The following is a 13,843-nucleotide window of genomic DNA, read 5'->3' as shown; positions in this document are numbered from 1 at the left end:
ACACAAAGTTTTTCCTCTCATCACATCCTGTAGTTGTATTACATCTTTTTTTTGCCCATCTCGTGAAATATAAGTGCTCCTCCTTCCCTGGTAAAAAATAATCCGTATTTAATAGTGGTGAGTTAAATTCCCAATGAATACTCTTACTTACCCTATCCCAAATTCTAAAAGTGTTCCTAGTCAAAAAATTAGCTCCATTTCCCAGCTCCCTATATTGTGGAGAATTCCATATTAATTTTTCTATGTCTGCCCCACTCAGTGCTATTTCTATGTTCACCCAGCTTTTCTCCTGTTTACTGTGTAACCAGTCAATTATCCTGGAGATAACAACCGATTGGTAATACTTTTTAAAGTCCGGTGCGCCCAACCCTCCCAATTTTTATCCTTCACCAAAATGTCATATGCTACCCTAGGGCGCCTGCGTGCCCATATAAATCTTAAAATTAAAGACTGTAGTTTAACAAAAAATGTAGGGGGATCGCTATTGGGATCATTTGAAAAGTGTATATTAACATGGGCAACACAAACATTTTTATCGCATTTATCCTGCCGATCCACGACAGAGCTCTATAGCTCATCCTACCCAGTAGATCTTTCGTTTTGTTGAGTAGGGGAATATAATTAGCGGCAAACAAGTCCCCCGGTGAGGGTAGTATTTTTATACCTAGATAAGCCAGTTCCCTCTCACACACAGCTCCGTTGAGACATCCACAATCTCCTGACATGCAAATTGGATGTGGGGAAACCCTTATTTAATTCACAATAGTGTGAATACAGCCTAAAGTGCAGTGCTCGTAAACCAATCAAAACCTATATTAATTTCTCACCTCTACATTTTGGTGCAACGACTTTAACCACATGCCGACCAGCCGCCGCAGTTGTACTGCGGCAGAATAGCACGGCTGGGCGAAATGACGTTCTAGTCTCGATCACCGCCGGGCTCCTGCGATCGCTCGGGGCACATGGAGAACCTGGAACTGTGTGTGTGTGTGTGTGTGTGTGTGTGTGTAAACAGTTTCTGGTTCCCTGAGGGGAGAACTGACAGATCTTCTGTTCATACAGAGGCTCTGTTATGTTCCCTGCACAGTCCCATCCCCCCTTCAGTAAGAACACAAACTAGGACACACTTAACCCCTTCACTGCCAGTGACATTTTTAAGGTAATCGGTGCATTTTTTAATACCAATGGTCCCAAAAAATGTGTCAAAATTGTCCAACGTGTCCGCCATAATGTCGCAGTCATGATAAAAAATCGCTGATCGCGGCCATTACTAGTAAAAATTTAAAAATTTTTTTTTATTAATAAAAATGCCATAAAACTATCCCCAATTTTGTAGACGCTATAACTTTTGCGCAAACCAATCAATATACGCTTATTGCGTTGTGGGTTTTTTTTTTTTTTTTCCAAAAAATATGTAGAATATGTATCGGCCTAAACTGAGGAGAAAATTTTTTTTTTTATATTTTTTTCGGGGGGTGGATATTATAGCAAAGTTAAAAATAATGTGTTTTTTTTTTTTTGTGTTTATAGCGCAAAAAATAAAACCCGCAGAGGTGATGAAATACCACCAAATTTGTGGGGGGGGGGGGGGAAGGAAGGATGTTGATTTTGTTTGGGAGCCACGTCGCAGGACCGCGCAATTGTCAGTTAAAGCGACAGTGCCGAATTGCAAAAAGTGCTCTGCTCTTTTGCCAGCCAAATTGTTCCGGCTGATTGACTTACACATGTCCAGCAAGGGACATTATTGACATGGGATGATAGTTCATGAATATTCAATTTTCAGATCAAAATGTTCACATTAAAGTACCACTATAGGCAAATTATTATAAATTTTTTTTTTTTTTTTTTTTTTTTTGGGGGGGGGGAAGGGGGGCGGGGAAGAACGTTACCTTTTTAATTTCCTGTCCCATAGCCATACCAGGAAGCAAGAGGAAATCCCACCAAAATGAGGAAATCCCAGGGTGTCAACAATGGAAGATTTTCCCTCTATTGTGTTCTGATGATGACCCAACATTTAAGATTTCCTTCTACTTTCAGTAGTAACAGTAAACAGGACAAATGGAGGGGGTGACTGTCCATCATGGGGACACAGACAGCAACAAAAAAGAATTACCATAAGTTCACTGATTTAGAAAACTGGTGATAATTAAGACAAACTCCTAATGCCACGTACACATGGTCGGACTTTTCGGCCGGACTGGTCCGACAGACCAAATCCGGCGAACAATCCGATCGTGGGTGGGCTCCACCAGACCTTTAGCGGACTTTTCCAGTCGCAAATCTGACGGACTTTAGATTTGGAACTTGCTTCAAATCTTTACGTCGTAACTCCGCCGGACCCAGAAATCTGCTTGTATGTATGCTAGTCCGACAGACTTTCCAGCCCCCACCCCCTCCCTCCGCACTTACATCACGCTCATGACGTCACTTCCCGTTTACTCGGCTTCCAATGGCGCCGGTTTTAAAAGAAATGTACAGTATTCAGAATCGCAGTTTTCGGCGATCTGAATACTTTGAAGTGCAAAGGAGGGTTTGGAGGTCTTTTAGATCCCCGGTCCCTCCATAAAGGGTACCTGTCATCACCTATTACAAGGGATGTTTACATTCCTTCTGACAGCAATAAAAATAATCCAAATTTTTTAAAAACACAATTTATTAATATAAAATAAGAATTTTTTTTTAAAGCGCCCCTGTCCCCGCGAGTTTGCGCAGCAAAGAAAACGCATACAGAAGTCGCGCCTGCATATGTAAACGTTGTTCAAATCAAACATGTGAGGTATCGCCGCGATCCGCAGAGTGAGAGCAATAATTCTAGCACTTGACCTCCTCTGTAACTCTAACCTGGTAACCGTAAAAAAAAATTTAAAGCATTGCCTATGGATATTTTTAGGTACCGTAGTTTTGTCGCCATTCCATGAGTGTGTGCAATTATAAAGCATGACATGTTTGGAATCTATTTACTCGGCGTAACATCATCTTTCACATTATACAAAAAAATTGGGCTAACTTTACTAAATGTTGTATGGGCCCCCCCTGCAAACCGCCGCCCCCTCCACCAAAAAAACTGCCATTAAAACTGCCATTAAACAGATTACCGTACCCAGGCAACAGCTTATATTAATTTTGAACAAAGTATGCAGTATACTGTATGCAGCCCCTAAAGGACACACATTGCTAACCTCCAGCCTTCTAACCAATTTCTGTTCTGTTATATAAAATGAAATAGTTCAACTCACCATAATGCAGAATCAGTGGGAGCCCTGAGTGTGTCACTTGCCACCGTCGCCTGCAACCAGATGCAACTTGTCACGGAATGTCACTTGCCACATCACCCGCCACACGTTGTGGATTATCCACTTGCCTTGTCACCTGCCACATGTTGCCGATTGTCCATTTGCCACGTCACCTGCCACCCATTACGGATAGTCACGTGCCACGTCACCTGCCACCCATTACGGATAGTCACGTGCCACGTCACCTGCCACCCATTACGGATAGTCACGTGCCACGTCACCTGCCACCCATTACGGATAGTCACTTGCCACGTCACCTGCCACCCATTACGGATAGTCACTTGCCACGTCACCTGCCACCCATTACGGATTGTCACTTGCCACGTCACCTGCCACACATTACGGATTGTCACTTGCCACATCCTGGATTGTCACTTGCCACTTCACCTGTCACACATTATGGATTGTCACTTTCATGCTGTGTCCCAGAGTCAGGCAGCAGAGAGATAAGGTCATCTCTCTGCTTCCCAAGGCTGCCTGCACAGTGAGGGGGGAACTGCACTGCAGGGATGCAGGGAGGGCGCCGGGCGATGAGAGATGATGTCATCTCTATGCACCCCCGGCTGCCAGCTCCCTGATTGGCCAGCCCGCTCACACACGAGCCGCCCAGCTGACTAACCGCCTGACAGCCCTCGGAGCGGAGCCGCCCGCTCTCCTCTGCAAAGCCGCCCGCTGTCACCCGCGGAGCCACCTGTCCTCACTGGGTCCGGGCCCCTAACAGCTGCGGGCTCCATAGTGGCCGTGTGTGTTGCTATGGCGGTAGTTCCACCATTGTGTATGTATGTGTGTGTGTGTGTGTGTGTGTGTGTGTGTGTATATGTATATATATGTGTATGTGTGTATGTATATATATGTGTATGTGTGTGTATATATATATATATATATATATATATATATATATATATATATATATATATATATATATATATATATATATATATATATATATATATATTCATGAAAGGGTTAATGTGTTTGGGTTTAAAGGGGTGAGGTGGCAGCCATAGTATGGATTAGTGTGTATGCAAGTGTTGTTGGTAAGGGGTTAACCCAGCCAGCTGTAAGCTTATGATGGGCTTTAGATTGAGAACCTAATTATGCTCTATTTACCCTTCCTAAATTCAAATGCAAGGAAGAGATACCATCTGAGTTAAATACTATAGTGGACTCATTAGCTAGATAAATGCCTTGTAGTCCCCTTTGTTAACCAATACTTTATCCACTTCAAAGGGTGTTTGATATAATGAGAATATTTGTTTGACCTGTTTAGGAATGGAAAATTTTGTCCATGGCTGTGACCATGCATAGTTAAGTGCTCCATTCAAGAGAAGGTGATGACCTTCTTAATCCTCTCCCCAAGAGAGGATGTGCTAGTGAGGGGATGAGCTATGCTAAATGATGGAGAAGGGGAAATACGCCCGGAGGGAGGAGAGGGGTAACATTGTTCTACCAATCAGGGGGGCCCTGTTCAAGTCTACGACCTGGTAAATATCAGGTCAGCTCCCAGCACTTGAGATATACCTGCTTGTTTGTTTGCTGTTTGTATTTCAATCTATTGAGGAATATACTCTGTATTCTTTTATTTTAACCTAATATTTTCTTCTTGGTGTAGAAGATAGACTTTCAACTACTCACCAATAAATGTTGATGTTGTGTTAAAGCTTTCATTCTTGGTCAAAGAACTCTCATATAACCCACATCATATCTTTGAGATATTAAATCTTAAATATATAATAATCAGGTAACAAGACCTTTTCCCCCTCAGATCTAAAGAGACTGCACTTCCAAGTGCACTTATAGTGAGTGGTGGCTGGTGCTCAAAATTATACTGTTCTAACACACCTAGGTGAACTGCGAGCGCCAAGCATAGCACTCGCAGGTCACCATTATTGGAGTCTATGGCTCTAATCTAGGTGCTTCAAAAACGCCTCCCGCTGCTTTAATCCGGGCACCTGAATTAGGGTTGCCACCTGTCCAGGATTCACCCAGACAGTTCGGAATTATGTGTCTGGGTTTCAGACTGCCTGAAACCCTGATACATTATTCAGACTGGACTATGGCTTCCCAGCAAGGTTGCTGGCTGTAGTTGTCTAAGCTGAGACTGCCTGTTACACTCTTTCATGCTGCCCAAAGCCAGCATTAACAATGTCTCCACACACACCTCAATCTGCACCTCTTCCTGCCCCTACCCCTCTGTGTCTGCCCACACTCCAATCCCCGGGGCTGTGCCTCAGAAAAGTGGGGGCTGGAAATTTGAAGTCCAGCAGTCTCAGATACATCTGGATGAGAGGTGCTGACTACCAAGGGATGAGTGAGCTCACCATCCATCACTGTCTGTGACTGAAGTGTGTCTCGCTCTCTCTCGTTTTATATAGTGTATGTCAGGTCACGTCCATTTACTGTATACCAAATATTTGGGTGGAAGACACCCGTTTACAGTGACCCGTCGCACCTAATATACTTTATCAACTTCTGTTCATCGCCCTTATACTGGGCCATAATGGTGTTCAGCAATTTGTTATTAGATTAATTCCCTATTTCCAATAGATCCCCATGCCATTATTTCTCTATATATTACCTTCGACCCATTATCCTTTTCCAGACCACTTCCCAACCCCTTGTCCGGTTCAGTTTGGGTTTGAGGGGGGGCGGGTGATTTTCTGTCTCCAGGGTTGCAATGTGCAGCAGCCCATCCCTCCCTCCCCACCCTTTGGCGGGGCTTGGCCTCCTGCTCATCGTCGTCTTGCTTTGACGCTGCAAACAGTGGTGTCATTGACGTTGATTTGACGTCTTTTTTCCATCCTTAGCCATGCAAGAAGTGGGTGGAGACCTACTGCTGATGGCTCCTCCACATGCAGCTGGGAATCCCCTCCCCCAACTCTCTTGTGCAGATTGGCCAATCAGGCATGACATTGACTGGGGGGGTGGCCCTCCCCTGGGAATGGGAGTATTTAGTAGATAGATGGATGGATAGATATTTTTTTTTCTCTAGGAACACTATGCATTTTTTTGTGCACACATAGTCTATTGAATCATGCTGTGACCACTGTGTTGGGCTCCGGGCGCTGTTCTCCGTCCCTGGAGGGTTCCCCCGTCTCAACCCAGAGGGAGACATCATGCCTGTTACCCCCCCCCCCCCCCCATCTTCCTTGGTGGATTCCTGGCCTTGAGGCTGTTAGTAAGTATCCCAATCTATCTCCATCTTGTTGGGATATAATTCCTCTGTCCTCCCTTATTCTAAGGGCATTATCATTAACCCCTGTTCTTTTCTTTCCCACTATATTACTTCACAACACTCCTGATGAATGGCTGTAATGCCAGGAAACGTTTTGAGTTCCACTAGTTGCCAACAGTTACTTGTCTCTCTCACATATGTTTTTCGAGTTTATTATATCATGTATATTTGCCATGTCTATTTTCTATCTGTATTGCATGCTATGAGCAGCATATTTAGTGTAAGTCTTGTGACTACCTATCTATTTGATACGTATTCTAGATTGTAATCATGTACTGTAATTTAATTTCCATGGTTTTCCTTTTATTTATTTTTTTTTTTTTCTCCTGACATGGCATTCCCTCATTTAAAGTCTCACAAGCTCTTCCTTTCTACCCACCAAATCAGGAATGGAGGCCGCTATGTGTTTTATATAGTGTGTGCAAGGTCATGTCCATTTACTGTATCTCTTTACACCAGAGGCCAGTGTTCTCCCTTACATCAGGGTTCCCAGAGCATCCCTTATGTTGGGGTCCCCAGAGTTCCCCCCCCCCCCCCCTTACATCAGAGTCTGCAAAGGCGCCCCCCCCCCCTCTTATACTGTATGGGAACTCTGCGAGTTCAGATCTAAAACGGAACTCTTGATATTAACTTCATATGATTAGAAATGTTGTTTCTTCGCAAACCTGTGTATAGTTTATACAAAAAAATAAAATATTGCTGTGCGCCACTAAAGTGTTTGGGTTTGACTTGAAGAAAAGGTGACAACCCTAGCCTGAATAGGGGATGGCAGCATTGGTCATAGAGGGGGTGGCTGGAAAGAGGGGGCAGTGCCCGTGCGCCCTTATGGACGGGCCGCAACTGCTTGTAGTGCAAAGTGGATTTGCCTTTAGTAAATAAACCCCTTAGTCTGTCAGCTTGGAAGAATTGGAATTTCCACTGCAGTAGGATTTTACAGTGATTAAAAGGAGGGCTTTTCCTGCATTAGAGGGAAAAAGAAAAAGCAAAACAAGAGAAAAATAATCCGTTGTTGTCCTGGATAATACCTTGCCACCAATACAGCTTCTGAGGAACAGGAAGTCTGGTTGTACAGCCAGGGTAATTATCCCAACAGAGCAATGAGTGAGAAACAGTACCCTGGAACCTTGTAAACAGAGGATCATGAGGTTATTTGAAAAGCCACTGGAGTCCGCCAGCAGCCATCGTAAAAGGAACAGGCTTATCAAGCTGCAGCCAAAGGATTTTGAGAAAAAAACTCCCTTCCCTCGTTCCATTGGAGAGGAGACAAAGTATTTGCAGTTGTCAATACCCCATAGGCAATATAGCAGTAACAAAAAACAGAGAAATATAGCCGTAACGTGTACAGTTCAGGGAAAGTGTAGAGATAAGAAAATGCCTGGGTTAACCAGGAGTACAATTCTTCAGTGTGTTGCATGAAAGGAACAGTGTAGGCACAACAGGTGCATAATAACAAACTTGCTGGTGCACATAAGCAAGAGTTCCAGCCGGTAACAACCCTGCACGTAATGGAAGCAGTCCAGGGCAGTCATCTGACCAAAAGGGACTGAACCTGCAGTCACCGGCAGGGCAGTGGAATAGGATTCAGAGCTCACCTCTTAGCGGTGTGATGGTAGCGATTTCAGCCAGGAGAATACATCTCTGGGTGATGTAAAGACTTGTTAACTCATTCCTTCTTGTACCGTGTTGCCAAGCTAAGGGTCTCTGTACGCAGGATTGGGTCTAATTGCTACTTGTAACTGACCGCTGGGGAAGGAGATAAAACACCAACTGCCTCGCTACTGGAGGACCCCTCACTTATTTCAGGTACCACCCCTCATGAATTCACGGCTGATAGTTCTTGGTTACCCAACTGCATTACTTTTCGTGTTTGCCTTGCCTTGTTGTACTGCCTTTACTTCATACCCTGTATGTGCTTTACTGACCCAAGTTCTTTTGATACGCCAGAACCAGCATGCACCCCTTTGAATAACTTCAAGACCAGGCTTAGAACAGTTGAGCAGTTGAGGCAATTTTTATATAAAACCGTTTTGGCAGTACAGGCCAACATGAACATTGTCAATAACCTAACCCTCGCTTCAATTATTTGGCTGCCCAGGCATATAATTACAGTTCCATGACTTGGCTGTCACCTGGATGACCGATGTCTTCAATGGACTACCAGACGCAGCAGTCTTATAGCATGCCTCTTCAGTATAGTAACAGTAGAAATAGTATACACATTTAATTAATGTGGGCACTGATATCAGATATGTACAGAATTTTGGTTTTGGGTAGAGTAAAATGAATTTTTCAAGATGCACGAAAATGGTTGTTTTATGTATATTGTACACCAATAATTAGTCATGTTGTGGAGTGCATAATGTGCACAGGACAGGGATTTATGCCTACATATTACTATTTTTTTTTTTTTTTTTCTCTGCAGTGTATTACATAATTGTTTAATACACAGGACTTTCAATGTTTTGGTGAGGGTTTACGTCCTCTGTCTCCCTGTCACATATTGGGCAGCTATTTTTACCATTGTCTCCTCTTCTCCCAGTAGAATTTGGAGTTTCCTCTTCTCGTCTATAGAATTGAAGTCTGGGATGAGAGTGGAGAGTCTCTGAAAGTGATTGTCCATCGCTGATGACTACTTTGGGCAATGTAGCAGGAAGTGGTCCTTGTCCTCCAGGACCCCCTGGTCACATTGCTGGCACAGTCTACGCTCCCCGGGCTTGTAGGTCTGTCTGTGCCACCCTAATTCGATTTCCAGGCTGTGGGCGCTCAGTCTGTACAGGCTCAGGTCTGTCTGTCTGTCTGTCTTTGGGGTCTTGTAGCACCTTCAGGTAAGGGGCCAGTTTGTAGTCTCTCTGCAGTGACTGGTAAACTTTTTTTTTTTTTTTTTTTGTTAGCTCATTTCTCCATTCTCCTACATTGTTTGTTTGTGGTGGTTTTTTTTTTTTTTTGTTTTTTTTTTTTTTTTTTTTTTCTTTGGAGAAATTCATTATGATTGTTTTATTTTGAGATTTTGTCAGGCCACATTGTTGTGAGTTTAGGATAGACAAGGTGTTGATGAGTTGTTGCAGGCCACGCGGCTTGGACTGGTCCTTACTGTTCAGTAAGGCTTTATGGTGGTATGAGTTGGGACTGCTGTTTTGTAGGTGGTCCCAGTAGGATAGCGCCCTCTTCTGTACTGCGAGAAGTAAGGGAAATCTGCTCAACTCAGACCAGTAAACACTGTTGGAGGTGCTCTGATGGACTTGGAGGAGGTGCTTGCAGAATTCCAGATGGAATATTTCTGTTGGGCTGGGGTCCCATTTGGATTGGTTTGGGTAGGTGACAGGACCCCAAACTTCACTGCCATAAAGAAGAATTGGGATGATGACGCTATCAAATATTCTGAGCCAGACTCTCACCTCACTGGTGGTTTTAGGTGGTACAGTTGTCTCCTGATGGCATAGAAGGCTCTGCATGTCTTGTCTTTTAGTGCCTCTATGGCTGGCTTGACACTTCCTGATTTGTTTTATTTCTAGGCCAAGGTATGTGTAGCTGTTGGTTTCATCAACAGTGCAGATTCTGTCAGTCTGTTTTTTTTCATTTTTTGTTCTAAGGCCTAGCTGATTACTTGTTACTGTCATTGGTAATATTTGTATGCTTTAAATATAAATTTGTCATATTTCAGGTTGTCAGTAAAATATCGGCTCCATTGGCAAATTTTTCTATATAAATTTTTTTTTTTTTTTTTTTTTTTTTTTTTTTTTTTGTGGGTTTTGGCAACAGATACAAAGCTCCCTGTAAAAGTCTGAGACTACATATAGTTTATAAAGCACTGAGAACTGCTGCAGTTGTTGAGGTACATAGGCGTCACTAGCAGGTGGCTATTGAGGATGGAGCCCCCGAGTCTGGTAAGATAGCTGGAGAGAAGTGTGTGTGTGTGTGTTCTCCTCACTCCAGCCTGCAGGGGGTGGCAGAGAGCCGACACAGCTCAGTGTGTCAGCGTGAGACTGCGGGAAAGTGATGCGTGGTCCAATATATGATTATTGCGGATCCGTGAGTGATCGTAATGCTTCCCCAAGCATTGTTGTAGAAGCCCCTTGTGTGTCTGATGCTCCCTGTACTCTGACTCTCACCACCTTTGGATTCTTCTATTCTGATCTGCCTGCTTGTTTAACTGTCTGCTGTATGACTCTCCTCTCTTCTCATTGCTGTTCCCTCTGGAAGTGCTGAGCTGCCTCCTGACCCTGAGCCCTCGGTACCTGACTTCTAAAAGCTGTCTCTTTTCATGCAAAGTGAACAGTCAGCCCTCCTGCAATAATCTTTTACAAGGCTTGTGTATACACTGAAGTAAGGGAGGTGTCACATGGCAGGCAGAAAAGGTGCACTCTGAATTTGTGTGTCTGTGTGAAAATCTCTTGGTGTATGTACAATGCACCATCAAAAGGGACAAAGCAGAGCTGAAATAGCTGAATGCAGAATTCATAATGTGTGGGATATCTGCAAAATGAAATCACACTCCACCATGATTGGCAATAGACTAGGGGAATAACAACTAGGTGCTGTGTTCTGCCCACATCCTAATCCTCTGGTCTCCCTGCAGAGTGCTGTGCTCTGCCCAGCAAGGAGAGCAGAGGACTAGGATGTGGGCATAACACAGCACTCTGCAGGGAAATCGGCAGACTAGGATGTGGGCATAACGCAGCACTCAACAGGGAGACCAGAGGACTAGGATGAAGGGACACCTGATGTAATGAGGGGGGCTCTGGGGACTTAATCAATAACAAACCACACTTTTATATATATATATATATATATATATATATATATATATATATATATATATATATATATATATATATATATATATATATATAATTTTTTTTTTTAAATAAATTTTGTATATGCCCGCCCAAGCGTATAACTTCCTTTACTTTGCTGCTATGGGCTCTAGCCCCAGATCTTTTGTAGACCTAGCAACGCCCCTGTTGAGGTGAATTTGGTCCAAACAAACGATTTCAAAGTTACAATAAACATGGACATAAGTTTTAATCCTGTTTTGTGCTAGAACAATACATCCTGTCTTTATATTTCAGAGTTGCAGTCTCCCCATCTCATGAAATGGATTTTACCGGTGGGGAAACATATCTGTCCAGCTTTGACCCTAAGGCGTATTTGACTTCGTTCTACACTGGGTCCAGAGAAGGCAGCATACTGAAGTTTAGACTACAAAAACTCTATGAAACTTTTGGGCCAGGTATGTGGACACTCTACCATAGAGATCAATCATTTTAATACGGTTCTAGTAGTATTGTGGTTTTATTCCTCAATGAAAAGCATTTATTGTTGCAATGAGATGTTTAGCAACGCTAATATTTGCGTGTCATGTCTTGCCTGTAATTTTTCTCTCTTTGATTGTTCTTTATCTTGCTGGGCAGATATTTTTATATTATGAAAAGGGTTGATTGTTCTCCTAGATAATAGAATTCATAGCATCATTGAGAATTGCGCCCCTTCCTCCTTCCCCTTTTTTTTTTTTTTTTTTTTTTTTTTTTTTTTACACTACAGTTCCTCCCTGCCCATCAGGAGGCAGGTCATGAGGCCCTGTTTCCCAATTGGCCAAAGCGTCAGGTGATTCTATTAGATGCCTAGCGCTTAGGACAGAGGAACAGAAAGACACGCGGTGAAGGGAGGAGCCGACACGAACCGCTGCCCATGCCTCGGGGAGAGGAGGAGAGGACACTACAGCCTGCCAGCCCTAGGTTGAGTAGGTGCCTGACTGGGGGGGGGGGGGTGCTTGTTTTGCATCCACAGCCTGCCCCCCCCCCCCAAAAAAATAAAACACCACTGTACTGAGATCTTTATTGTGATTTTACTTAATTTAAAAATGCATTTAATTTACACATTTTATACTTTTGAATGTGGTTATTCACATTTTGTATACTGCGCTTAAACATCCATTCCTACTATATACTTTCATGTCTGTTTGTTTTTTTTCTTGCCTCTGAAGAGGGAGTTTGTCTGACCCCTGAAATACATCAGTAGTTTTAACATTGGTTCATGAACAAACATGATCTTAAAATATTCTGGACAAGTGAATATTTTTTGGCACTCCTAATTGTACTTTTTACTCCTTCTTGCCCCTTTTTAAAAAAAAAAAAAAAACTGTGGGTGATCTTTATACCTAAGGGGTACCCCCAATTTAATGAGAGCTGCCTAACCAGAGCTACTGTGCCCACTGATCGTTAAAAGAGTAACTCCACTTTTGCAGAGGGGGAAAAAAACCCTGTGATGAATGTACATTGCAAGGATTTGAATCAACTTTTTTGCAGTATTCCTATTCGTTTCTGCTCTGAAGGAAAAGCTGTTTGTTTGTCAATGTGCAGAGTGACTCTCAGTAGGTGTGACTTTCATTTAGCACTACTCCCGTAGGAGCTGCTACGTAGGTTGCCAGGATCTTTTTCCCAGTAGTGTCCTCGCAGCCAAGCACATAGATTTAGTCACTCTTCAGGCTCGTTGACCAATCTAGGGGTATGCTTTTTCCAATGCTTTTAATAAGAACTTGGATAGGTAATATGATGCTCCAATATCCCTTAGGAACGATTTGAGGACACTGAACATTCTCTTGAATAACTTGAGGAGATTAAGCTTCCTCTCTGGACAGTCCAATCAAAGTTCTTTCACGCTGACTCTAGCATAAGAGGGATGGCTACAGCACAGTCTCTATCCCTTACCAGTCTTTACTCACTAATGTCCTTGCAAAATTGGTTGCCTCCTTTCAATACCTTCCAGACACTTTCACGCCATGGTTCCAGACTAGATCCTCAATCAGCTTCAGCATCTCTTAGCCCTGTACACACGGGCGGACTTTACAGCAACAAATGTCCGACGGACTTGCCTACACACGATCACACCAAAGTCTGATGGATTCGTATGTGATGACGTATGACCGGACTAAAATAAGGAAGTTCATAGACAATAGCTGCCCTAGCGTCGGTTTTCATCCATCGGACTAGCATACAGACGAGCGGATTTTTCAATAGGAACTGGGTCCGGCGGAGTTCCGACTTAAAGATTTGAAACATGTTCCAAATCTAAAGTCCATCAGATTTTCAACAAACAGTCCACTGAAGGTCCGATTAAGCCCACACACGGTTGGATTGTCCGCCGGACCAGTCCGGTCAAAGTCCGCTCATGTGTACAGAGCATTGGCCTCCAAATATCCCACTGAGGCCTCAACAACACTAAGAATGGCGGAATGGCCTAGGAGGCTAGCAGCCCACTAGGCTGTGATTTCCCTCTCGGGGGAAAAAGACCAGGCTGCTCTGTCTCAATCACCATC

The 13,843-nt window shown here is 43.4% G+C and overlaps 1 protein-coding gene across 3 annotated transcripts in view; it reads left to right on the top strand.

Moving 5' to 3' along the window:
- Positions 1–13,843, top strand: part of LOC141128269 (nicotinamide N-methyltransferase-like) — a 38,788-nt gene that overhangs the window by 2,156 nt on the left and 22,789 nt on the right. For 2 of the 3 annotated variants that reach the window (XM_073615469.1, XM_073615468.1), the window contains exons 1-2: positions 10,438–10,557; positions 11,598–11,758. In XM_073615469.1, coding sequence (XP_073471570.1) covers positions 10,541–10,557; positions 11,598–11,758 — 178 coding nt within the window. In that variant the 5' untranslated portion in view covers positions 10,438–10,540. Of the gene's footprint in view, positions 1–10,437; positions 10,558–11,597; positions 11,759–13,843 lie in introns of those variants that run through there. The other variant, XM_073615470.1, reaches the window with a different exon arrangement.

Source organism: Aquarana catesbeiana, linkage group LG02 (genome assembly GCF_042186555.1).
Source record: "Aquarana catesbeiana isolate 2022-GZ linkage group LG02, ASM4218655v1, whole genome shotgun sequence".
NCBI lineage: Eukaryota > Metazoa > Chordata > Amphibia > Anura > Ranidae > Aquarana > Aquarana catesbeiana.
The sequence above is the reverse complement of the archived record's forward strand: the minus strand, read 5'-3'. Positions and strand labels throughout refer to the sequence as shown.